This window comes from Raphanus sativus, unplaced genomic scaffold (genome assembly GCF_000801105.2).
Source record: "Raphanus sativus cultivar WK10039 unplaced genomic scaffold, ASM80110v3 Scaffold0958, whole genome shotgun sequence".
Taxonomy (NCBI): domain Eukaryota; kingdom Viridiplantae; phylum Streptophyta; class Magnoliopsida; order Brassicales; family Brassicaceae; genus Raphanus; species Raphanus sativus.
Window position 1 is genome coordinate 1 of NW_026616272.1, and position 27517 is coordinate 27517.

Consider the following 27517-nt stretch of genomic DNA (forward strand, 5'->3'; position numbering starts at 1 on the left):
AACAAAGTGAAAAGTCAAGAGAGAAAATACATTTTTACCGGTGGAGATTGTTTTTTGATAACAAAGTATTCGATATGAAGATCAAAGAACAAATTATTTATTAGAGAAACTTCAATTCCTCGTATTTGTTTACTTTTTATTTATTATAATTTATGAGGTTCTGATGTGTTAAAAAAAAGATTTATGAGGTTTTGTTACCTCACTCATTCCTCTAGTTTGATTTTTAAGACCATTTCATAGTCCCCATATCAATAAAAATGTTCTAAGAAAGAGAAATACTCTAATTTCCAAGTCATATATGACCGGCTCCAGAGTAATACATATAATACAACATCTTGCAACAGTTTTGTATATATCAAGACAATTACCTGGAAAAAAAATCTCAAACCAGAGTAAATTATGATCTTCCTCACGAAACATAATAAAACCATATTGTAATGGATTTAATCAAATACTCTCTAAAAAGCCATTAATAATAAAGTTAAAAAAGAGAGCCATTAATAACAAATATACACTGTTCAAAAACGATAACTAATATATACGCCGTCCTCTTCTATAAATACACACACGCACACTCGTTATATACAGCACAAACGTTCAGCTACATGCACAAAACCCACAAACATGATTAAGCTCATCCTTATCCTTGTTGCAGAAATTTCCCTCCTCACTTCCATTGCTTCGGCTGGCGACTTCGCAAGAACCATGAACAAAAAACTCATCGACCTCCAAAAACATGAGACACTCACCCATCTCCGGCTCTATTGGCACGACTCTATAGGCGGTCAAAAGCCTAGTTCCGTCATGATCCAACAGCCTATCTCGAACTCCTCCTCCTTATTCGGATCCATCTCCGTGATGGACGATGCGTTGACAACGGATGTGATGAAGAACTCGACTGTGGTTGGCCAGGCCCAAGGGATTTATGCTGGAGCGGCCCAAGGAGAGATAGGTTTCTTGATGGTGATGAACTTTGCTTTCACGACCGGGAAGTATAACGGTAGTACGATCACGATTCTTGGTGGGAACGCTATGCTGGAAAAGGCTAGGGAAATGCCGGTGGTTGGAGGAAGCGGGATGTTCCGGTTTGCTAGAGGTTATGTCGAGGCTCGGACCAAGTTTTATGATCCCAAGTCCGGCGTAGCCATTGTTGAGTATAACTGTTATGTCTTGCATTACTAATCATAACTATGTATTTGTTTGTTCTGTAATGTTGTTAAGTAACATTTGCATTTGACGAATGTTAGTGTCTGTTTTCTTTTTTGTTGTTGTATGTCATGTCGTTTACCGTGGTGTGATCGTTGTAGACTTGTGGAAGTGTTCTTGTGTTTTTTTTATCATGCTAATATTAGTTGTAATGGTCCTGATCTACGAATAAATAAACTGAAGTTGTTGAATATATGGAACAAGCCATTTTGGGTCCTGCGGTTTAGATTTAAGAAAACTTCTCTGATATATATTTCCTATCAAATAATTTTGGAATGATCACCAGCACAATCATGATCTAATCAAACCTTACAGTATAAATACTTTGTTTTGTAAGAAGAGTTTTGTCAAAGTGGCAATATTAGTATCCAGCATTCAGAGAAGGATTCTCTTAGATCCGAAAAATTGTCTTAACAGTAAACTGGTCCCAGACTTGAAGAGAAAAATCCCAACAAAAGCTCAACATTGTAATTTTCTAACAAAAGCTCATGTTTGTGTTTTCAGTTTACTCCCATGCGGTATGTATATAGTTGTGTGTTCTTGTAAAAGGAGAACCGTTCTAGTTGGGTTTGGTCCAAAAAAACAAAGTTATTTACTGACTGGGTTTCATGAGGTTGGTATTGGAGTTAAAGTCACGATGGGAGTATTTACTCTAATTTTTTGGCATTTGTGTTAATATACTATATACTAGTATTTAAACTTTGTAGATATTAGTATCCTCACGGTAAATCATACGACAACGCAATAATGGTGTAGAAATATTTTTATTTTGTTAATATATAACAATTATGATTTGCTGCTTTTTTTTGCAGCTTTTCTTTTGGCAGATATATTAGATTTCCATGTTCACCACCAGTGAAAAGATAACTCTAGTTGAAACTTGGAATCAACACAAAGCTGCGTCACTACAAAAAGAAAATATATCACATTTTGACCACATTTCCAAACAAAAAAAATGGCCTGTACATCAATTGGTAGAAGCAATCCAAGAAATCTCAAATATTGTGATTCTAACGTCTAGACACAAGTGTCCAACAGTTCAAGAGATATATATTAAGCTCGAGACTCAAATTGGTGTTTTCAAAAAAGGTTGTAGCTGAGGACGGTATAAATATGTATGTTGTATATTCACTTGCATTTTTTTCAAAATTGGACAAAAGGCTGGCTGCCAATGAAATTAGATTTGACTCTCTCTCCATTTTTATTTCTTTTAATGTGGTTTCAAATGTATCCAGTAGTTGTTTCGTGATAGAGAAGCTAACGACTGTACGTAAAGTCAAGAACATACTCAGACTAAGTATAAACTTGTATAAACTTGCCAGGAAACATTGATTCTCTACGCACTTAAAAAAAAAAGTCCACAAAAATGACAAACGAATGAAGTCAAAGCATGAACTATGTAAAATGGTGGGGTTAGTGAAGAATCTGCACCTCTCTCTTGAAAAGTGAAGAATGTGTTACTGCCTTGCAACGACACGAGTCCTGCTTCTGCCTTTGCGTGCGTTAGCTATCACACTGATCAATGCACCACATGTGTCTAGCACTGAGTTAGCACCCATCAGCTTTAATCCGAGAGTATTCACCATATATGTCAACTTGCTTTCATCACTGCTCTCTCCCAGTTCTTGAAGCTTCTGAGCTTGCTCCCATGAAACGATACTGTAAAGCTGAAGACGATTGGTTGGATCGTCTTCAAAGCTGTCAAAACAAACTCTGACTAATCCAAGTGATTTCGGATCATCGGTTGATGGGTTGAAGACAAATGACAACCGTCCAGATGCAATGTCGGGTCTTTTGAACAGATCTTCAAGAACATCGTTACTAACTCCACTGTACCTCTGGACAGGTTTCTTCGGGTAACCGCGAGAAACATTCACAACACGTTGAATCCGAGACGCTTCTCTTAAACCGCTTAAGTAAGCGCCGTGCATTGTAGCTGGATGTTGCCTTGTCGTGGCCTCACCAGCGAAGAATAGTCTGTTATTTACACTTTCTGCTAGAATGTCGTAGTCCACGCCAGATGAACCAACCCTTACATGTGAATATGAACCGTACGAGAAAGGATCAGTTCCCCATCTAGTGCAAATCGTCTGTATTGGGTCAGGCACAACAACACCTTTAGGACCATATATGCCTGCAGAGGTATCAGTCAAATGATATTGTTGGTTAGCAGCGAAAATTTGATGACGTTAATTAAATTTTTACTTACCTCTTAGTTTTTTCATAACACGGTGAAGTAAAACAGATGGTTCTGTGGACTCAAATCTCTGAGCAGCTTCTCCAGCAACTAAGGCAACTAAAGCAGGTCCACCAGAGACTGTATGGTACGCATAGAACAGAAAGAACTCTCCTCTCTCAATGCTACTTTCTCCGAGGCATCCAAACGTGTCCAAATCGTCACCCCAAAACACAGACGGGAAAAGCATGGCGACTTTGTTCAGAAGACCAAAACCCAACCTATCAATCGCTCCTTGCTTTCTCCTAGGCAACTCCGGCTCAAACTCAATACATCTCTTCTTCAACACCCCAAGCGGCACGGTGCAAAGAACCATATCCGCTTGGAATCTCTGACCACCAGAAACGACTTCAACACCTCCGTCTCCGTACCTGATAGCATCAACTCTCTTCCCATATAGAATAGGCAACCCTTCAGCCAACGCATTTATAAGCCTCCAGTTCCCACCTGCAAGAAAACAATGATCCCCACCCATCTCATACGGATCATCCTGATCCCAATAAGCAGCCGAAAGATCCGAAAGACACCCCGCGTTAGCGTACTCCAAATTCGCAAGGTGCCAGTCAAAAAGTCTCCTCTCCTCCTCACCCTTAGCCACACCGTACAACACCCTGAGAGTCTCCAACACTTCCCCCAACGAAACCTTATTACCATCCCCACCCATCATCTCCCTCACCTCAGCAACCTTATCCAGCAGCTTATTAAACCCGAACTCAACGTTCGAGTCAACCACCTTATCAACAACCTCCCCCTCAGAGTTATACAGAGGACAACGGTCCCTCACCTTATGAAGAGGAATCAAAAGCTGCCTCGCGAGAACCCCTAGCGGGTTCGCGTGCAGGCCGGTGATCACACTCCCGCCGAGCTCAACGGCCGCAAACCAATCCTTCCATCCCATCCTCTGAGTGTAAACCCTCCCGCCAGGGCGGCTCCTCCCTTCCAAGACAACAACTCTAAACCCGAAAGACAAAAGCTGCCTCGCGGCAGCCAAACCCGCGAGTCCAGCTCCAACAACAACCACCACCAATCCTTCACTCCTATCTTCTTCAGGAACGTATCCGTTAAACAACGGAGACACCCCAAAGTTAATGTAACCGTTAAACAGTAAAAAATCATAAGCAGCCGAGATCAAATGCTCACAGTCACTACTAACAGACTCTCTAATCTGATCTTTGAGAAGATAAACCCTAACGTTGCTCCTCCACCTGGCGACTATATGGTTCCTAACGACGATGTAATCGTTCTGCTCTTTCCCGCCAACCTCCCTCACCACCCCCGCGCGAATCTCCTCCTCGAGGAGCTCGTCGATCGGGAAGCCGACGGATAGGGCGATCAGAGCCTCCGTCTCGGTCTCTTTCTCCAGCTGCTGCTTCGTCTTGAACTTCTTCTTCTTCTTGGAGGTCTCGATCGGCTCGTCCATCGCGTTCTCGTCGTAGTTCTTTCTGATTGCTTTTCTTCTTAGTGTTCTCCTCGGAGCCGATCCTTCCGACGACGGATTGTCCATTTTTTTTTCCGGTGGTGAATCTCGCGGAACGGAAAGGGGGATCGGTTTCTCTCCGATGCTCCGTCGCGATTTCTCGAACCCCGCGTCGGCGTGATTGCAAGAGAAAAAGAGTTGTGGGTCTATATATTCATGGGCCGAGATAGATAAAAATTATATTGGCCCATTGGGTTATTACTTAGTTACTACTAATCCGTAGGGTGGTGTAGTGTATTGCGGATGATACATCATATGATCATATCACATAAAAGCATAGAATTTTTCAAAAATAGATTGTAGCTCCCTCAAAAATAATACCTGTTTTAGATTTTCCAGACATATTAATAAAATATTTTAAATTTAATATTAATGCATACTTTTATGATTGTTTATTTTCTATAATTCTAAACTAATAATAATTCAGTAAATGTAATTATTATTTTTAAATTATAATTTATTATTATTATTTAATAAAATGCATTGTAATAAAAATGTATTTTTATAAAAAATATTTAAAAAACAAACATCTTTATGAAAAGGAAATCACAAATGTTTTATGGTATTTCATGGGAACCTTTCTTCATTTTCTTTCATTTTTTCATATTTTATTCTAATTTTGAGATATTCTTTATTGAGATAGAGGAAAATAACTTACACGTCGCTATTGAGATAACCAGAGCAGCCTACACAAAGTGGTGTAATGTTGAAGGCAAAGCGGACATGAAAATTTAATGAAACGTAGGGACAGAGTCATTATCTCTCCATTTCATCACATTATGGAAAAATTGACATTTCTCCCCAGTTCATATTTGTATATATCTCACATGGCCTTTCCACATCTCTCTACTAACATGTCATTTATTTTGTGATCCACATGCTGGGATCAATCAGACATATAAAGATCTACACCTTATCCCTACGGAAAGTAACAAAACTGAATTTATAGTGGAATAAAACAATGGTTAAAACTCGGTGACTGTGGTTAGAACATATATAGGATTTCTAATCATGTGTGTACATGCGCCTACACACATAGATCGTATATGATGATTGGACCAGGTGTGTTTATGAAGGTACCTGTATAAAGTGTAATTCTTATACCGTGCTGGAGTTGATGAGATACTTGTAAGTTGTAATGATTGTTGAATAAGATACCTTTTTCATGCTAATAATTGTACACTTTCGACCTGCATGGGTAAGAAAATGTAGTTGCAGCAAGTAGTAGCTCGAAAATGGCATGTAGTGGACCCCCATGTTCATTGTTCCTACAGTAGTATTACATCATGATCTATACACCTGGCCAGTTAATGACTTTCCTGTGTGTATCATGACGCAGATTGAACCATATTGCTACGAAAACTTGTTGTTTCAGATTACACTCGCGTTTATTTATTGGTTTTTACTCAAAATGATAATAAATATGTAAGATAACAAACTAAATCTCACATTGGAGAATTATACAAATTTTTTTTTTGACATACAAAAAGTGTTTAATATATAAAGAGAAGTCAAACTCTAATTAGTACGAGTTATTTTGGGATGAAAATCAAAAGTAAATCCATGCGGATTTGCTATTAAGACCAAAGTGAATAATATATAAGTTCGCACAATTCTAACAATTGGTATCAGAGCGGTTTGACGAAAAATCTGCAAAAAAAACCAAAGTATCATTCGAGAGATGAACGGTACCCATCGAGATATAATTGGGAAGTATGTGTGACAGAAAATGTGAGATAACAAATTAAGTCACACATTAGAAAATTAGACAAATAATGTATAATATATAAAGAGAAGTCTATCTCTAATTAGTACGATATTTTTTGGAATGAAAACCAAAAGTAAATTCATGCGGGCTTGTTATTAAAGCTCAAAATAGACATAGAATTGAACATAGACTCACACAATTCCAACAAAATGTATCCAATGCAATTTTTTTTTCTCGGACTTAAAGAACCCATTAGTAAAATTAACATACAACCTCGGAAAGAAAACAGACGGTTTTAATGACGGAAGATAATTCATTGTATAAGTGTCGTTATACAGTTGAAGAATCCATATTGCTTGAATGTTTTTGTGTGGGGCGCTACCAATCTACCATAACATATGTTAAACTTAGGGTCATTGCCTATAAAACTATTGATGTAGGACCGATTAATTAAGTGTACGTAGTAAAGAATACGACCAAACAATGCCCTATGAAAACGTGCATGTAATTTCTTAATAAAAAGTGCCCCGCACGATGTATACTCAATTTCAGATTTACCCATAATACAAATAATCGCTATGTCATTAGGAAAAATATCACCGCACGAACCGAAGTATCAAACTTCCGGGACTTATATTTTACGGTAATATAAAAAGACGTCGAGGACTCGAGGAACAGGAGACGATGTACAGCTTTGAAACGTGGATATTACAGGCTGTTCTATATTTTTATAAAATTCAAATTTGTTAGTTTAAAACGTTAAAAAGTACAAAACATAAATGTTTTTTTACTATGAAATGGAATAAAACCGGTGACTAATTAACACGAGATTAATAAAGTTAATTGTCTTTGCGCACATCATACATGCTCAATTGCTCATGCCGGCACCTACCCCAAGCTAAAAAAGAGTCATCAAACCTTGTGTTTCTGTATATATCTTCTTGCTTCTTAAGAATTCTTAATTCATGAGTTATCAATTACGTATAATAGTTGTTGACCAAAGTAACATTAATATATGTATTATATGTGGGTGGTAGTGTGACAGGAGGAGACTGATTGAAGCAGTGACGGCATTGGCATGAACGATTAACAAAATTAATCCTCTCAGTAGATGTCAAAAAAAAAAAACTAATCCTCTCAACTAATCAATACACTAATCATATATTCAAACAATAAACTGAATATTGAAATATCTTGTCAAATGCATTTGGAGTCCGTAAAGGCATTTAACATGTTCCCACCCACAAATCATTAGAATGCTAAAATTATAATCATTTTTTTAGATATATCGCGGGATCATGCGTAGTGGAAGTTTGTATGTTATAGAGGAGGACCACATGATCTGAAGATTTTTAATTTATTTGAAAATTTTGTAAGAAGGAAAATAGTGAAATTAGGTAGATAATGATTAGAGAGATGGTGTGGCTTGGACGGACCCACGATGGTTTACTACATGACACCCAAGCCCTGAACTACCTGTAATTGTGCTATGTTCTATACTCACACATAGGCTGGACCATTTGGTCCATTTCCTCTTTATTTTGTGGCTTACACATTAGTATTAAGTTTTTTTTTTTGAAACATAGTATTAGGTTTTATTTAACTTACTTGATTTCTAGTTAATCCGACCTGATTAATTCCCCTTTAATTTGAATTCATGCAAAGCCATTAACGGATCTTCTTTCTTAAGGAACTTGTTTTGTTCTTTTTAAAAAGAAAAAAGATTGCTTCGTTTAGTTTTTTTTTGTAACTTAACTTCGTTTAGTTTTGAACGGTTTGTTTATAATGATATAGTATTGTATCTTATGATCGACGTAATTAATTATATACTATTTTCTAATGAAACTTCCGAAATTTTAATTAGAGTGTCGGCTGTGTCTACGTTCAATTCGTTTTCCGAGGTTTTGTTTGTCAGCTTGAGGGTATTAAGGAGATCTAAAGATATACAAGGCTACAAAATGTTAAATTCAAACTAAAGAGTTGTTATATGTGTATTATAGTATATACTAACTTCTTCTGATAAAGGAGAAAAGGGATATAGAACCAAAATAAGTATCTTCAAGTTCAAGCAATTTCCGAACTAAGCAATCTCAAATTCATGTTATTAGTTACAGATTTTCTTATCAATATCTTGAATATATAAATGATAGAAAATTGTATTTTTATTACTTAAGTGGTCCCTTTCTAGTGATGTTTTTAAGTTGATACAACTTTGGCTTTTTGTTTTTATATATAAAGATAAATTATTACAAGTAAAACAAGTTTTAGAAATAAACAAATGGTGATTAGTTTATGACTCTAAACCCCCACAGAAAAAGAAGCTTAATCTATTTTCATTTACAGAATCGGAGTTTTTTTTTTTTACTTTTTGAGATTGTAAGCCTTTCATTCAAATTGGGACCAATAAAGATCTAAAGACTTCCCAAAAGGCTAAAACTAATTGGGACCAAATTATGTGGAAAGACCAAATGCAACGGCCTCTTATGAGATTTTAAAAGACTTAAATAATATCTATAACCAAATTGAATTAGAAGAACAATCATCTAACCAGTTGAATTAATAAAGTAGAAAAATCATATTATTGGTGACGTTTCAAAATTCTACATTTTTATTATCGTTTTAGTTTGAGATTGGTATTTTATTGAGAAGAGTCAATAAAATACTACTCCCTTTCTCTTTGTTACTTTATTTTTTTCGTTCCAAAAGTGTCATTTTACCATTGTAATGCAATTTACATTTATTTTCAGTTCAATATTAATTATAAATGCATTAATTTTATAAATAAATTTATTTATTTAAAATGCTCTTGGTTAAATAGATTATATTAATGAAAATATAAATGTATTTCAATTATTTTTTTAATATGTATGAAGATATCCAAGTGAAACTCTGTGTGAAACGGAGGAAGTATTGTTTTAGTTATGATGCTAGAATTTCATTTCCCATATGCAGCACTTTGCCTAACCAGGAACTAGTAAACCTACAAAAAATGAACTATTTAAAAGGTAACTAGTACTTTGACCCAAAAGATAGGTAACTAGTACAATTGGATATGATAACCAATGTTTGGGTTTCTTTAAACTTGTAGTTGAAATCATTCAAAATTTCAAACTAGAAAATATGAGTATATAAGATTACTTATTTCAAAAAGGCAAAACATATATTATTTTTTTTGTGTGAAATCATGGAAAAAAGTGAGCAAGCATTGGAAATGAGACAATACTATATAATATAGTAAGAGCATCCGCAAAGGAGGATTTAACAAATCCTTAGCGCGATAACATAGGTTAATTGGATTAAAATATTAATACATATGCTCGATTACGGAAGGATTGATCCTTGAACAAGGATTAGAAGGATCAAGTCCTTGTGTACGTGTCCGTCGGTGATAGGTAGAGGTTTTGTTTGTGTTTGGCAACGAAGATCAACATCTCTCTCTCTTTCCAGGCAACGAAGATCAACATCCATGGCGGTTTGTTCTTCCATCTTTGTTTTTATTCTTATAGTATCTTATGCGGGAATGATTTTGCCGTAGTTCTTCCGGAATTTGGATTATATCCGTTTGCCGACGAGTTTGATTTGCTGCTATTTGCTAATTCGTTGTTTATGTTTCTGGAATCAATTTTTGAGTCTATCGGTGTTAATCTGTATATGCAACTCTAGATTGTTTCTTCTATATTACTGTTTCTTGTTCCTTGTTACTCTGATTTTGTTTCACTTTGTACTTCTCTTTGGTATATATAATTGCTCTTGATACCAATACGAAATTGAATCGAAATATTCCTTTGATTCTTGTTTGGATCTTTACTGTGTGCGTGATGGGATTTGATACATAATGAATGAGAGATATCAAATGATTTCTTTTTTTTTTTTTTGTGTGTGTGTAGACTTGAAGATGCCTCGATACGATGATCGTTACAGCAGCAATGACCGATACGGCGGCGCACGTCTCTGTGTGGGACACCTCTCCTCTCGAACAAGAGAACGCGATCTTGAACACCTCTTCAGCAAATACGGAAGGTACTTTTTGTTTCTCTGTTTTCAGCTCTATGTTTGCAAACATAGTTCTCGTTCGAACGTAGTCAGCTTTCTGTGGTTTTGTTTTGGATATGCATCTCTAGTTCAGCTTTTGATAAGGTTTGTAGCAGTCTTTCTGGACCAAAGCCTAAACAAGGGATGGATTACAGTTGATATGTCTAGTCGTTAGCTTATATGGGTAGGAGTGTTGTGGCTTAACATGTAGTATATATTTTCGATGTTAATGCCTTGAGAAAGCATTCCCACGTCCATGGTGAAAGGCAGTACGTTTGCGATTACCATGGTTGTGATAAGGTGTAGTACCAATATTCATTCACTTTCTTGATCGTTCAAGGAAAGGGTGAGATCGTTTAGAAAGGATGAAGACCTGGAACTCAGGTTGCTAACTTGCAGGGGATATGGAGCAGAGACGTTCAGCTGCCATGGGAGTTCGTTTTTCTTCCCTTTCTTTTTTTCATCGTTTCTCTTCACTTGTTGTGTGTCACTAACTCGCTTTAGCTTCTTATGGTGGTATGTGCAGTGGTGCTCCTCACCTGAACATTAATCTCCAGATGAACTATTGGCATTCTCTTCCTGCTAATATAAGGGAATGCCAAGAACCGTTGTTTGATCATATGTCTGCTTTAGCTATCAATGGCCGCAAGACAGCACAAGTAAGTTTCTATCCTTTTTGTATTGATGGTTACATTGTTGACATCAATGTGTGAAGTTTAATCGAAGATGAACAAGATATCAGACTTTTGTTGTGAAACTGTGTTGTTCTTGCAAACAAAAGTGTCACAGAACATAAACACATTTGATCATATTGCTAATTTTTTTTTTATTCCTAAGGATTCAAAATTAAAAAACACCATTGGACCTTCTATTTTCAATAGAATCCTTAACTATTCTAAAAATAAAAAAAAATTAGTTTAATAATCTTAAGGACTCTAATGGTGATAACACCATTGGAGATGCTCTAACAAAGCAGAGAGTTTTATAAATAGTTGTAACTAGAAAGATACGAGTAACTTTGTTGTTACTAGAGAAGAGTCACATAGCAAACATAAGTAAGAGAGACGACTAGCTTTAGCCAGAGAAGGGAAAAAAAAAGCCCATTTAAAATTAAAATCTGTGATCGCATATATATTTCTTGTTTGGATCTCCAGCAAGCATCTGTATATTGTGTTCTGTGAAAGCCGTGATTTGATAGTGAAAGAAGAGAAGAAGGTTGAAGACAGACGAAATCAATTCAATTGGCGAAACCAATGCTTCTTCTTCTGGTAATATCATTTTCCCTCCACCTAAACGGTTTGTTGTCTTCTTCCTTCTCGTCTGGTCTCACTCTCCCTTTTTTCACTTATTTGGTTTAATCGTTTTCACGGCAGTGAAATTCATGAGACTGAAACTATTTATTTTCTTCCGTTAATGTTATTATAATCTTTTCCTCTGGCAGTTTGCGATAAATAATTATATATAAAAACTGTCTATTATTAATTGCAATGGTTTGGTTTGTTTATTGTTGAATCGCTGGGGAAATTCTCATTCTCATTTTCATTTTCATTCTCATGGAATTAGTTTTCTAAATCTCTAGTTAAACGTTGAGGTTTTAATCTCCTCCATCCATTGTCTCTCTTTGATTCTTCAGTTACGGTCTTCCCGTTTTTCAATATCGTTTATTTTTTTTTAATTTAAAACTCTTTTTTTTTGTGTATTCTGCAGGTGGAAGTTTGAAATTAGGACATCTTTTTGAGTGAGGAATCTTGTCTGCTGAAGAGGATTTCAGCTCTTTTTTTTTGCTCCTTTTGTTGTTGTCAGATCCAAAAAAAAAAAAACTCAAAGAAGATTTGACTCACTGATTTGACAAAAAAAGAGTAGAAGATTCCTTGGTAGTGATTGGATTTGGATTCTGAGTGGAGAGGTATCTATTTGCTTTATTTGCTTTTCCAGAACAACCAAATTATTATTAGTTTTTGTTTTCTTGGGGGAGATTCTTGAATCTTTTTTTTTTCCTGTGTACTGTGTTCTTTTCAAGTTTCATGTGATTCATTGGAAGAGGGAGAAGAAGAAACAAGTCTGTCAGTTTTGTACTCATCTGCAATTAATAATCATCAAGGGAGAGAGTCTTTGCTTCTTGTCTTGATCTCCACCTTGGTGGGGTGGGGGGCATCAGCTAAATAATGCAAACCTAAAAGTCCTCCTGGCTTCTTCTTCTTCTTCTTACTATCTTGTCATCTCTCCAACATTAAAGTACAAGTTCCTCTGAGGATCGTGTTGTAAAGAGATAACCAAAAAGAGGCTTCAAGAAAGTTTTCTTAAATGAGTCGTCTACAGAAGCAGCGAGGGAAGCCTGTTGTAGTATCTGATGGAGCTGAAAAGGTTATTGTTGCTGTTAAAGCCTCTAGAGAGATTCCCAAGACTGCTTTGATTTGGGCTTTGACTCATGTTGCTCAGCCTGGTGATTGCATCACCCTCATTGTTGTTGTCCCTTCTCAAAACTCCGGTACCTCCTTTTCTTCCCCTACTTTGGTCTGCTCTGATCTGTATGTTGATTGATCTTTTTTTGTTGTCGCTGGTCTCTCATTCATTTACTTTCTGATGAATTTGTAGGAAGAAAACTTTGGGGTTTCACTAAGAGCTTCCCTATGTTTGCTGGGGATTGTGCTAGTGGCCATCGGAAATCACATTCTGAAGCACTTCCAGAGATCAAGAGTGATCTCACTGACACTTGTTCACAGATGATTCTCCAGCTTCATGATGTCTATGATCCAAATAAGGTTTTGCTCTCTACTCAGACATATTGGAGCTATGATGATGATTACATGAAAGCATCACATGTCTCTCATATTTTTTTTGTTTTTGTTTTTGTGATTGCTTTAGATAAATGTCAAGATTAAGATTGTTTCTGGATCTCCCTGCGGAGCAGTTGCTGCTGAGGCTAAGAAAGCGCAAGCAAACTGGGTAGTACTAGACAAGTAATAATAATCTCTTCCCTTAATATGAGTAATGATGTTTCAACAGTTATATATTTACTTTCACCAACTCACACCCTGTTGCTGTGTTGTTTGTTTTACAGGCACCTCAAGAACGAAGAGAAACGGTGTATGGACGAATTGCAATGCAACATTGTGGTGATGAAGCGTTCTCAGGCGAAGGTTCTGCGCCTAAACTTGGTTGGATCACCTAAGAAAGGTGCTGAGAAAGAGTCTCCTCTACCAATCAGACCTCAAGCAGCATCTGAAAAACACAAAAGCAACGCAAAAGGTTTGTCAGATTCCGACAGAGGACTACCAGTAACTCCAACCAGCAGCCCTGAGCTGGGGACACCATTCACAAGCACAGAAGCTGGTACTACTTCATCAGTGTCCAGCTCTGACCCGGGAACGTCACCTTTCTTCACTTTGGGGATGAGTGGATACATGAAGAAAGATGGAGCACTGGTCATCAAGGAAAACGATGATTCCGGCTCTGAAACAGAGAGTGAAAGCCAATCATTAGCGTCAACTAGTAAGAGATTCCAGCCATGGATATCAGAGTACATCGGCACACATCGCCATTCATCTCTAGACGCTGAGGAAAGCCTGTGGAAAAACGACGACAGGGCTCAAATATCCACCACAAAGGCTTTGCTTGAGAAGTTCACCAAACTAGATGTAGAAGCTGGACTGTCCTCTAGTAGAAGGATGGAGCTTGAGTTTGGTGGAAGCGTGAGAGACGCAATATCACTCTCTAGAAACGCTCCTCCTGGCCCGCCTCCACTCTGCTCTATCTGCCAGCACAAGGCGCCAGTGTTTGGGAAACCTCCAAGGCTGTTTTCGTATGCCGAGTTAGAGATTGCAACGGGTGGGTTCTCGCAGGCTAACTTCTTGGCTGAGGGTGGATATGGATCTGTTCACCGTGGTGTGCTACCGGAAGGTCAGGTGGTTGCAGTAAAGCAACATAAGCTAGCAAGTTCTCAGGGAGATGTAGAGTTTTGCTCTGAAGTGGAAGTTCTCAGCTGTGCTCAGCATAGAAACGTTGTTATGCTGATTGGTTTCTGCATTGAAGACAGTAGACGGCTCTTGGTCTATGAGTACATATGCAATGGTTCACTTGACTCCCACCTATACGGTAATGTTGCCTTCAAAATTTACATTTGAGCTCTTAGTGGTTAGCTCAGTATCAAGCTTCTTATACAGGTCGACAAAGGGAAACACTGGAATGGCCAGCACGGCAAAAGATCGCTGTTGGAGCTGCAAGAGGTCTAAGGTATCTTCATGAAGAGTGCAGAGTTGGCTGTATTGTCCATAGAGACATGCGTCCTAACAACATCCTCATCACTCATGATAATGAGCCATTGGTATATATATATAAATGGTCTTTGCTTGTTCAGTGTAACAACACGTGTTGTCTCATATGCTCTTTGGACCTATCTATTAGGTTGGAGATTTTGGTCTAGCGAGATGGCAGCCTGATGGGGAACTTGGTGTAGAGACACGAGTGATAGGAACATTCGGGTAAGGGATCAACTAAACTGTAACTTGAACAACTTTTCTGTTGCTAAAGGAATGAAATATTTGGTGGGTGTGTAGCTATTTAGCTCCAGAGTATGCTGAGAGCGGGCAGATAACAGAAAAGGCGGATGTCTACTCGTTTGGGGTTGTTCTAGCTGAGCTAGTCACTGGACGCAAAGCCATTGATATTACCAGGCCTAAAGGCCAGCAGTGCCTCACTGAATGGGTAAATGAGTTCACATATCTATCTTAAAACTCTCAGCAAAGCAATAGTACTGATGCTGGTTTGTGATCTCAGGCGCGTCCGCTACTGGAAGATTATGCGGTGGATGAACTTATCGATCCGAGGCTTGGGGACCGTTTTGTAGAAAGTGAGGTCATTTGTATGCTTCATGCAGCTTCGTTGTGTATACGTAGAGACCCTCATTTGAGGCCACGCATGTCTCAGGTAAAATCACAAGTAACCAACCACTATTCAGTTCAGAATGTTTCAAATACTAAAAACTGTCTGGTCGATAATGAAGGTGTTGCGTATACTGGAAGGAGATATGATAGTGGATGGGAACTACGGATCAACTCCAGGTTCAGACGCAGGCAACAGAAGTGGGCGGTTCTGGGCGGAACATTACAGCGGTCAGATAACGAAAGATGGGTATGGGTCGGGTAGGTTCAGTGAAAGGGTGTCTGTTGAAACGCCAAGACTAGCTTTACGGGAGAGGGAAAGAGGTCAGAGATTCGAACTGAACAAGCAATACTAAGATGGGTAAAATCACATAACTGTGTCTTTAAGAAAAGTTCAATTGTGTTAGGGGGTATTGAGGAAAGTCTCCCCTGTTTTGTTTTCAGTGATGTGGTCCAAAGCTGGCAAGAAAGCTTTTTCTGACCCTTTTTGTTTGTATAGTGGGTAAGTTGCAAAAGAAAAGTTACCAAATATCAAGGAATTTGAATTTTTTTTTGGTAAAAGAAATTATTTAAAAAGAACAAAACAACAAGAGGCTTTTTCTTCTTTTGAAATTGAATTATTGGTTTTGAAAGAATTGTTCTGCAGTGTGGACAGAGTAGGAACATGAGAAAACAAAAAAAAAAACAGTGAGGGATTTTTCCTAACTCACACGACATTGGTAGTCTTTGCAAATGTAATAATGATGCATGAGAGAGAAGGCAGGTATGATATGATGAATCTGACTTGCCTGTCAATACAGTTATGCATTGGGTCCTGAATCCTGATGTAGCATTGATTAAATGACGCTCGGTGGACCCATGACAAGATCTAAAAGACAAGAACTTCTAAATCTTAACATAAGATTCTAGAGATGTAGATAGTAAAAAATATATACACAAATGTCTTCAGATGTCAGCATAGAAGATCCTTTATGACTAGTAGGTAGAGATTTAATTAAGAAAATACATCTCTCATTTGCCTATGATCTCTTTTCTACTGTTTTCTCATCTTGGATCTTGCATATCTTTGGAAGAACCAAGAACCAGAGCATGACACTGGGTTAGGTCTGATAGCCACGAGTGTAATAATCTAACAATGATATATAACATTGTAATTGAAAAATGTAAGAATTTAAAAAAAACTACTCTTACTCTATATGCATGTCGCCTTGGTCAGAAGGCGGAAAGAGGTTGCCTTGAAGACCGTTCATGACATCTGTATCTTGTTAGATTTCCTGTTACCGGGGTGAGAGTAAGTACATATATCTATGTAATTTTGGTCTTATGATCTCTGTAAGGCAAAGATGATGATACCATATGTTAAGAAATATACAAATTGAACAAGTTTAAGCCGTTGCATACTATTTATTACCTACCAAGTAGTTTAAATGTTTGATTTGTTTTGTTTTTTTGTGCTTGCACTAGCTGATGGTGCTTTCCATCTGGATCAGAGTACGCATCTCTGTATAAGTTAGCAAGGGAAATCAATATACTAGAATCTGGATTCCTCATCTAACTTTCACCATGAGGACTACAAAATGAAGCTTTTAAATGGATTATTCCATTATCCTTATCCTTTGGAGAAGAGCTACAACTTCCAGGTTCCTGCGCCTCATTAGGATCGCTTTTTCCCTACATGTATCAAAAGATGGTCGTCCTAATATTTAGATGGTTCCTTGTTTCTGTTATTGATCACAACATAAGCCCCACTTCCTGCAAGACTTAAAACGGTTTTATTTCTAGATATCGACAGAGTTAAGTATATATATATACCTGGCCTTTATTTATTTCTTTATAGAGTTTGATACTTTTATATGTTGATGTCATACTCTGGAAACAATCAAAATACAATAAAATCAACCGATGAACGATCACCGGTAGATGAGGTAACGACATATTAATAATAAATAATAATTAAAAAAAAAAGATTTAAAGACATATTGCATGACCAAGTCGGCCAATGTGAAAATGGAACTTTTTCTATACTTTCAAGTTTCAATTCAACCAAAGACACGTAAACTGTTTTTAGTTTAATTAAATACTCCGTTGTTCAGTTTCAAAAAAAAAAAAATACTCCATTGTTTAATATCCCTTAAAATGGGTGACAAATCGGAAATTGCATGGTGTCCGGCGGGACAAAAGTTCGCCCGAAAAAAAAAAATGAAAAACAAAACAGGAGACGTTTGAATGCATATAAGTTTATACGCTCGGCCAATCAAATCATACGAAAACTCTAAACACGTGACGTTACATCCCTTAACGACCAAACCCTTATAAGCCAAAGCTCAAGTACAAATTAAAAAGAGCGAACAGGACATGGGAACGGAGAGAGTTCCGAGAAGCCTCAGTCATCGTCGCCGCCTCTACACTCAAGAATAGATCTTCCGTCTTCCTAACTACCGTATGGATCAAGATCGGAACATATACGATCACCAACGGCCAACCGTAGATCACGTCCCTCGCGTGGGTCACGACGAGAAGACCTATGGCTAACAAAATCAAGCAACTCTTGACGATCCGAATCATCCGGTCACTGATCTTACAACGGAACAACTCGATGGGCTCCACGTCGTCCTGGAGGAAATAAAGGAAGGTATAGACGGAAACCAACACGGTGAAAGCGATGAGCGAGAGCAGATGATTGATAAGACTAACGAAGATGGGTGCCAAGATGTTGATGGTAAAGAAGATCTCGTAGTTCGTGCGGAAGTGATTGTAGTTCGTCTTGAACCTGGAGGAAGCATCGGACAAGCCGTGAGGAAGCCCCATGGAGTGGATGTCGAACATCACTCCCCAAGGGCGACGTGGCATGGCGCACGTGGTACATTGGTTGTGGCTCGATAGGGATTCGACATCCACCACCGGTGACGGTGATGCATGAGCCGACGCTGGAATCGCGTTATAGTTTGTCATTGGTTATCGCGCGGAATATTTGAATAGAAGAAGAGTCAACGGAAAATAATGAGAAGACTATTTTTAATTTATAAACTGGGCACTATTATATATATGGAGTGGAGGTCCATTGACAAGTCAACGGAAAATAATGCAAACTAGGCACTGTTATATGTGGACTGGATCGGTCCACTGAATTAGGTGATGAACATTTCCATTTAGTCGTTTTTAATTTAACTGAATATAAGTATGTTTATGGAATAAAAAGATTAATTAGTTTTGTTGCGCATGTGATAATACTATTACAGCAGTGTACCGTGGGTGAGGGTTTGATTAATGTTAATGTCTGATAATTATAAAGTTAGGTTTTTGTGATTTGAGCAACACCGGCTTGTGTTTCAAAAAAAAAAAAAAGAGCAACACCGGCTTATAGTATAAAGTTGGCTAATTCTTTTCGTAGATCGCTATGCAGGCATGAAGAACTACCAAATTTATTGCATTAATTATAACACACATAACTGATTGAACTCGTTTTTAGTTAAAACTATAACACATAATATTAATATTGTTATATTTTAGTTACATAAACCAAAAAGCTTTTCAAATTCGATTTTAATCTTATTAAATGATACCCCTTCTGTTTCTAAATAATAATATTTAAAAAAAAAAATCCATAGACCATAAATTAATATTTTGATTATAAGTACATCATTTTACTCCAAATAAATTAATAAGATTCTAGATCAAATATTAGTTCAAGAAATTTATGTTTATCGTAAGTTTACACCTTTTATGATGAATTAATAAAAATACATCGAAAATATAACACATTTATCTTCATAAAACAAGAACAATAGATATTTTCATTTTTCTTATCAATACCATTAAATCAGAATCATTCCCAGTTTATGTCCTTAATAAATGTTTTAAAGTTTTCCAAAAATATCCTTAATGACATGAATAAACAAAAAAAATCATTAATAGCATTGGTGTCTTTTGATTTTATGGGCATACTTCAACATTTAGATGGACTTACTAACTAATTAAATGGGTTATATTTTTATATAATCAAACTAAAGTTCCATAAATTTTTTAATATCAATACCATAAATTAAAGTCTGTAATAATTTTAATAAATTGATATTAGAGATTGAAATTTTGTAACTACACGGGATACGACTTAATCAAAAATATTATTGGCCAGTTTATATGTTTAGCAATATTTTATATAAATTATAAATCTTTAAAATTATATAATAGCCCAAATAAAAATTCCGGATAACAATGTTTTGAAAACTGACCCGAACACTGAACCGGACAATTTACCGGGTTACTGGGTCATTGAGTCGACTGCAGGTAAACCGCGGGTGAACCGCAAATTAATAAATGAATTAATTTTATTATATAATAATATATTAGCTAATAAAATTAAAAAAATAAAAATATATAAAACTAAAGTTACTACTTTCTAAATATCTTTAAAATATAAAATAATAGTTTGGATATGTATATATTTTATGTTTAATAAACATTTAGAATACTTAACTTAATTTTTTATATTTTTATTTTCATTTGATATACAACTAAAAAATTATCTACTGGTTCAACCGATGGTTCAACTGGTATCGGGTTTTGGGTTTTAGTGGGTTTGAGCGGGTTTTTGCGGGTTTTTAAATTTTGGGTTTTTTACAAAACCCAACCCGAATTTATTTTGGGTCACCGAGTTTTCCGGTTCAACCGCGGGTCCGGGTTGGATTTCAAAATACTGGATAAAACTATTGTTTAACTTATTTACAAACATAAAACGGCTGTGGCGCATTTTAAATTTTGTCATACTATACACATTATAACAAATCCGCATAATTGAAATTTGATCATGTCACAGTTTATATAATTAAAACGAAGAATTATCAATCTTTTATATTAAAAAAACAACAGAAAAAATATCCGCCCTGCGGATCAGAATCTAGGTTTAGTTTCAAGGATTAACAAAGGGTATTAGTAAACGTCACTTGTGCACAAAAAAAAAGTAAACGTCACTAACGCGTTTGTAAGTAGCAATGAGACACGGAGTCCCCAAGCCAGAGAGGTGACAATATTGACTTGTCCTACAGACCACAAGGCAAAAAGCTTAAGAAAATAAAACGGAGACTTCGCATTATTGATTCTAGACATTGATAATTGGGATTATTGGCCAAATAACCAAAAAAAAAATTAAATTTTTAGTAAGAGGTTAGAGAGAGAAAAAGAAAGAAAGTGTTTTTGGTTAGATAGTGGATTTGTGTTTTTAATGGTTATAGGAGCAAATTATAAATTAAGGTTTAATTTTATTTTCAGTAACAAATCAATTATTTTCTTATTTTGGTTAAATTTGTTCCAGAGTTAAATGCAAGAAACAATTCCTGAGTATTCGATAATACTAAACAAAAAAAGAGTTTATATAATAATTCATACATTATGTCAATCACACTGATAATTGTTTTGACAAATTGTAATTCTAAAGTCGTAACATATCACCCTAAACAAATCTGAAGAAACAGAGCGAGTATGAGACCCCGATTCCAATAAGACTCAGTCGTCGTCGTCGCCGCAGCCTCTTCATCCAAGAAGAGATCTTCGGTCTTCCTAACCACCGTATGGATCAATACCACAACACATCCGATCAACAACGGCCAACGGACGCTGTACGTCTCCTTGGTCGACCACAGGAGAGGGACAGCTAACAAAATTAAGCAAATCTTAACGATCAGAAACGTCCAATCGTTGATCTGATAGTGGAACAACTCGGCTGGCTCGTGGTATTGGAGGTTAAAGAAGAAGATATAGATTAAAACCAACACGGTGAAGGCGATGAGCGGGACTGGATGCTTGATAAGACTACTGTAGATGACTATCAAGTAGATGATGGAAATGAAGATACTGTAGTTCATCCGAAAGTAATTGTAGTTCGTTTTGATTCTTGAGGAAGCGTCGGAGACGCTGGGAGGAAGCCCCATGGCGTGGACGTCCAACATCACTCCCCAAGAACGACGGGGCATGGCGCGCGCGGCTTTCGTACGTTGGTTGTCGCTCGATAGAGACTCGACATCAGCCACCGGTGAAGGTGATGCATGAGACGACGTTGGAATCGCGCCATAGTTTGTCATTTATTATCGCGCGGAATATTTGACTAGAAGAAGAGTCAACGGAAAATAATGAAAGATTGTTTTGTGAATTTGTAAACTGGTCACTGTTTTATAGATATGGTGTGGAGGGACGACGGTCCATTGACGAGTCAAACGGAAAATAATGAATGAAACGAATGTTCTGATTTATAAACTGGGCATTCTTTATATTATATATAGACTAGAGTGGAGGTCTATTGAAATAGGTGATGACCATTTGCATATAACCGTTTCAAAAATTATTGAATTTATGTTCGTAGAATAAAATAAGATTAATAGTTTTTTTTTTGTGGTGACAAAACAGAGGAAGCCGACAACAAGGGTTGCTTAGAAAGAGCATCAGCATCTTTGTTATTTTCTTTCTGGATCCATTGAAGGAATATACTCAAATTAAAGCGATAAAATTCAAACATCAGAACTCCATAAAGTCCAGGCGGTCCTTTCTCTATTTTGATCGCTTTAATGAGCTGAATCGAGTCTGATTTACAGTGTGGTCGCTCAACACCTAGATCATAGCACGTTAAAATTGCCTCTCTGAGTGCTAGACCGCTGAGGGGGAATATCACAATACTAGTTAATCACATACCAAAGTTGACTAATTCATTTCGTAGATCGCTACGTCCATGCAGGCATATGAAGAACTACCAAATACTATTTGCATTAACTATAACTCACAAAATTAATTGAACTCAGATTTTAGTAAAAATTATAAACACATAATAACAATATGATATGTTTTTAGTTACATAAACGAAAAAGATACTACATTCGATTTTAGTTTTGTTAAATGATTTCCCTTCTGTTTCAAAACAATATTTAAAAAAAAAATCAATACATTATAAATTTCGTATGATTCTAAAGCAGTAGTAATTCAAGAAATTTATTTCATCAATTAGTATTTAATGAACTTTATACCTTCTATCATGAACTAATAAAAAATACATAGAAAATATAACACATTTATCTCCATAAACAAGAACATTCTATATTTCCCCTTTCTTATTTTGGTATAGTTTAAATGACTAACAAAGAGTATTAGACTATTAGTAAACGTCAATAAACGAAAAGTAGCAATGAGAACACGGCGAACGGAGTCGCCAAGATATAAATTAAGCGGAGTTCAAAATTGACTTGTCCTACAGATCAGATCACACGGCAAAAAGCCGAAGAAAATAAAGCGGAAACTTCACATTATTGAGCTTGTTCTATATGTTGATAATTAAGATTTAATACAATGGAAATGTTCTTATATACATAATCAAGAGCTAAACTACAAGAAACAATTCATGAGTCTTCGATTATACTTAAAAAAAAAAGGTTGTAACATTAATTTTGAATGGTTCAACTTCAACCTAGTAACATTCGTCACCCAAAACAAAAGTCTCAAACCAAACACACACCAATAAAAAATGTTAAATCATTACAAATAAAATGATACAAAACACAATACAATAACATACAGAATATGATACATGAAAATTCGAGATCAATCAACCGATTAATGATGACGGGGATGACGTCACCCCTGAATAGTCTCAGCCGTCGCCGCCTCTTCATCCAAGAAGAGATCCTCCGTCTTCCTAACAACCGCATGGATCAAAACCAACACGGCTCCGGTCACCAACGCCCCAACTAAGTTAAGCGTCACGTCCGTCAAGAACAGCAGAAGGATGGTTATCACCGATAAACAAACCAAGACCGTGTGATCATCTATCTGATAACGAAACACCTTGATAGGCTCGTCTCGGAAGAAATAGAGAAAGATCCAGACAAAAACCAAAACGGTCAAGACAATAAGCGATGTCGGATGCTTGATAAGGCTGAGGAAGATCACGACCAAGACGACGATCGCGTAGTTCGTCTGGAAGTAGCTGAGGTTCTTCTTGATTCTTGAGAGAGCATCGGAGACACCGTGAGGGAGGTTCATGGAGTGGAGATCAAACATCTGTCTCCATGGGCGGCTCATGGCGAGTCCGTCTTTGATACGTTGCTTGGCGCGTGAGATCGAGTCGGGATCCATCACCGGAGAGCCATGAGACGACGTCGGAATGGCGCCGTAGTTCGTCATTATTTATGTTACTATTATTGTCTCGTGTGAGATTGAATAAAAGACTAAAATGGAATATAACAGAATCGGTGTATAAATGTGGGCACTGTTATATGGAGGTACTTTGAGTTAAGGTTATACACATTTGCAGAAAATTTATGCTCATTGGATCATAAAACAAGACTGGTAATAATGTTATAATAGTGTGGCGTGAGGATTTGATGCACTATCTGGACAATGTCTGAAAATTATAAAATCAAGATTATCTAGAGTTGGTCAACAGCAACTTAATACTAGTAGATTACATGTTGAAGTACGGTGTAGTTGATTTTAATTGGATAGATTACGGACACGAAGCCACCGAGTGAAAGATGACATTATTGAATTTTCCTACATATTACACGTGGCTCCAATTGAGAGGAGTCTCTCTGACATATAGTTATTGTTTCGTCACTTGTCATGTCGGCAAATACCTTTAGTAAATATTTACAATTATAGTCCTTTGTACTTTGACATGATACTAATTCAGCCCCAATTGTTTGCTTTCTTCAATTTGTAAATACAAACACAGTTGGCCAACACAAGATCAGACCAGACGGGCCAAGATAAATATCTACCTTGTTTTCTTCACTCATCTTTGAAGATTTCACAAAGAAACGAAAACAAGAAGTGTGCGCGGCAAATGACGTCGACTGTCTTCTTTAACGGCTTTTCTATTTTTCATTGATTTTGGGCTTTTACAAATAATGAACTTAGTTATGGGCCTATCATAAGTGAGGACTAACTTTTGATAACATAGTAGTAGTCCATTCTATATCATTATATCAATGGCATCGGGAGTTCACTTTTGACAACATAATACTAGTCACAAGTGACAAGTTCAAAAAAATGTTAAAGTAACATTATTGGTTGGTTATGGTGTGATGATATTGGCTGTTAGTAGGCCCGGGCAAAGAAAATGGAACCGAACCAACTGAAATATCCAAAACTTGAATCTGACCGAAACCTTCAAATACTCGAATGGTTTTTGTATTTTTATATCAGAAATAATTAGACCAAACTGAAATCAAATCAAAAATCGAATAGGTAACCCGGATATATAAAATATTAATCATATAACATAATTAAATATATATTTATAATTTAAAAATCTATTAAAAGTATAAAAAATATTTAAAAATAACTAAATTATCATAAAGTATCTGAACTATCCGAAAGTATCTGAAACTATCCAAAAGTATCTGAATAGTTTTATCCGAAATATCCAAACTAATTCGAAATATCTAAAAAAAATTATTTATATCATCTTATTTATTTGATACTTTATCCAAATTACCCAATCTATCTGAACTACTTGAACCAGAACCAAATGAGAATCGAAATTTTTTCCAGGTGTATTCTGGTTCTTAATTTTACTATCCGAATCAAACTGAACCCGAAATTATCTGAATCAAACCAAAAATATGTCACATAATAAATAGATCGTCTAACCCCTTATCCGATATTCAGACCGAACCAGACCGATATCCTAAATATCTAGGCATAGCTGTTAGTGATGTTCAGTGAAATCAACCCTTTTTGTCTTGTTACGTTTAAATTAGTTTCAGTGGGTTGTTATGTTAATTACATCAATTTATTACTTATCTCACTAGATGATAAGGAATGTCACTTCCTTAGTCATTATTATATGCCACATCTAAATTATTATATCCCAAAGGTTGTCCCTTAGCTTTCATTATTTCTAAATCTAATAATAATTGATCAAATTAGAGACTAGTTAGAAACTAGAACTTTGTACAACTATTAGAAATTACAAAAACAAGTATTGACAATTCCAAAGCGGGTCGTAATAACAACATATACGAGTGATTTTGATCGATCAAATCAAGCTTCGAAAGAGAATAATAAAGGAACAAAATGTGCAGAGGAGGAAGAATAAAAATGCAATACGTATAGCAGTTTAAATCATCATGGATAAAGGACTGTACGTCTCATCTATGACTTTCTAACGGTTGACTATATTTATATGCTTTATTAGCTCAATTTTCTATAGAAACGCAATTAGTATCTAAGAGTGGACTTTTCTTGAAAGATCACCACATTGCTAGATCTGAATTTGAATAGCTGCATTTCCTATTATTAGACTACCACATAAACTGTTTGGAACGAAATCCAAACTTCAACTTCTCAAATAAAAATATGATTTTGTTTCAAATGAAATTCAAAATTGGGAAAAAGTTTTCTAACACATTACCAGCTCTCGTTTACCATTTGACTATAACCATGCAAAGACTATATTTAGAAGTAGGACCGGTCCTGAAATTTTGAAGACTGTAGACGAATTAAAAGAGAAATCAATAATTTGGGGATCAAAACTTTTTTTATATAAACTTAAGGGCTTATGTTTATATAATTGTTTTCAAAAAAAATTGGAAGCTTGAAAAAAATGTTTCATTAAGATTTGCCCAGAGTCGGTCCTACTTAGAAGTGTTGCAGAAAAAGAAGTATATGAAGAGGATGAATAGGCATGTACACAATATGTATAAGGTAGAGAGACTCAAATAAGTAAGTACACAAGTCCAGGAGGCAAAGCTCGACGATTTGAGGCTGTTTCTATGTAACCAACGAACTGTAACGGCCATTTTAAGGCAGTTTAAAAAGTTTTAATGATCTTAGGTGAAATATAAAATAAATATCTTTTTATAAGTTTTTCTCAATTTTTACTTATTGTCTTTCTTTAAATTAAAAAGATTGTGGTATTCAAAGAAAAATTAAAGGATGGGGTTTTGTATGTAAATTAAGTTTTGTTAATAGAAAATTAAGAATGGTGAAGGATAATTTTTTTTTTGTTCTTATTGTATCTAAATATAGACCTTTTTGTTATAAGATAATTTAACAGACATTGGTTGTTAAAAAAAAAGATAATTTAACAGACATGAATGAGCTTTTTTAATTAGTAAAATAACACTAAAAAAAATTATCCCATAGATCCAAGGCAATTGCCTATGTTGCAATAAATTAGACCGGGCACTTATTCTAACCACTCTTTAAATCCTTCTGACCTTTGTACCAGACCATAACCAAGTAACTAACTCACACTGGTTTACAATATTCGTCTAGTGAAATCTAACAAATGAAGTGGAATAGTTCATGGAAATTAGGATTCTACATCATGTACACATATATCAATATCACACGCCATTTACTACAGAGCAAGTGTTATGGTCAACAATAGAAATAAGCACTACGTTGGGTCTACATGCAGACAACTCAACAAACATGAGGTTTGGTGATTGTGTCCTTATTTGCCTTTTGACGGAAAACGACAAATAGTGAACACGTGTTATGTTGCTTCCTACACGTGCGATTCCTTTTTGTCTCTACACTCCATCATGTTGTCTGTTCTGTCTCACTATCACTTTCATTCACTCCCACTTACAAACACTCGTGGCTTCTTTAACCTTTTAGCTTTTGATAATGCAAAATTGATTCTCCGTTTTCCACAACAATCATCTTCGTTTGATCCAGATGGGTAACTTGTTCTTCATATGCACTGTAGGAAAATTGATAATTGTATCTTCTTCTGTAGTCCATCTGCATATCATAATTACCAACAACATTTCAAATAAGTCACTATACACTTAGGAGTTAGAAAATTTGAAGTTTAGATTTCAATGTTAATTGATAGCTGCAAGTTTACCAAAAAAAAATACACTTCCACTTTTGTCTTTTAAGAATTGAGTCCAACTTGTCAAAAAAGCGATGCGACTTATTTGGTCCTAACGTACCACTTTGTTTAAAGCCTAGAGCACCCTTACCACACCATATCCTTTTTT

The 27517-nt window shown here is 36.1% G+C and overlaps 6 protein-coding genes across 6 annotated transcripts; 2 read left to right on the forward strand and 4 right to left on the reverse strand.

Annotated features, from left to right (window-relative positions):
• Positions 1-600: 600 nt before the first annotated feature.
• On the forward strand, positions 601-1358 carry LOC130503448 (dirigent protein 22-like). The gene has a single exon (XM_056998065.1). It carries the CDS (start codon positions 625-627, stop codon positions 1180-1182), a length of 558 nt encoding a protein of 185 aa, XP_056854045.1. The 5' UTR covers positions 601-624; the 3' UTR covers positions 1183-1358.
• Positions 1359-2476: 1118 nt separating this feature from the next.
• On the reverse strand, positions 2477-5058 carry LOC130503452 (lysine-specific histone demethylase 1 homolog 2-like). Its single transcript, XM_056998069.1, has 2 exons — positions 3416-5058; positions 2477-3340 (listed from the first exon to the last, which is right to left on the reverse strand). Exons 1-2 carry the CDS (start codon positions 4944-4946, stop codon positions 2664-2666), a joined length of 2208 nt encoding a protein of 735 aa, XP_056854049.1. The 5' UTR covers positions 4947-5058; the 3' UTR covers positions 2477-2663.
• Positions 5059-11690: 6632 nt separating this feature from the next.
• LOC130503450 (inactive protein kinase SELMODRAFT_444075-like) lies at positions 11691-16104 on the forward strand. The gene is made up of 11 exons (XM_056998067.1): positions 11691-11927; positions 12367-12565; positions 12680-13147; positions 13255-13421; positions 13525-13619; positions 13721-14754; positions 14823-14983; positions 15064-15140; positions 15216-15363; positions 15436-15585; positions 15662-16104. The coding sequence occupies exons 3-11, from the start codon at positions 12964-12966 to the stop codon at positions 15893-15895; spliced, it is 2250 nt and encodes a 749-aa protein (XP_056854047.1). The 5' UTR covers positions 11691-11927; positions 12367-12565; positions 12680-12963; the 3' UTR covers positions 15896-16104.
• A 1537-nt stretch (positions 16105-17641) lies between these two features.
• On the reverse strand, positions 17642-18557 carry LOC130503451 (PRA1 family protein F3-like). The gene has a single exon (XM_056998068.1). The coding sequence runs from the start codon at positions 18489-18491 to the stop codon at positions 17850-17852; it is 642 nt and encodes a 213-aa protein (XP_056854048.1). The 5' UTR covers positions 18492-18557; the 3' UTR covers positions 17642-17849.
• Positions 18558-20884: 2327 nt separating this feature from the next.
• On the reverse strand, positions 20885-21816 carry LOC108809574 (PRA1 family protein F3). The gene has a single exon (XM_018581715.2). It carries the CDS (start codon positions 21614-21616, stop codon positions 20984-20986), a length of 633 nt encoding a protein of 210 aa, XP_018437217.1. The 5' UTR covers positions 21617-21816; the 3' UTR covers positions 20885-20983.
• Positions 21817-22938: 1122 nt separating this feature from the next.
• Positions 22939-23931, reverse strand: LOC130503449 (PRA1 family protein F3-like). The gene has a single exon (XM_056998066.1). The coding sequence runs from the start codon at positions 23700-23702 to the stop codon at positions 23154-23156; it is 549 nt and encodes a 182-aa protein (XP_056854046.1). The 5' UTR covers positions 23703-23931; the 3' UTR covers positions 22939-23153.
• Between the last annotated feature and the right edge of the window lie 3586 nt (positions 23932-27517).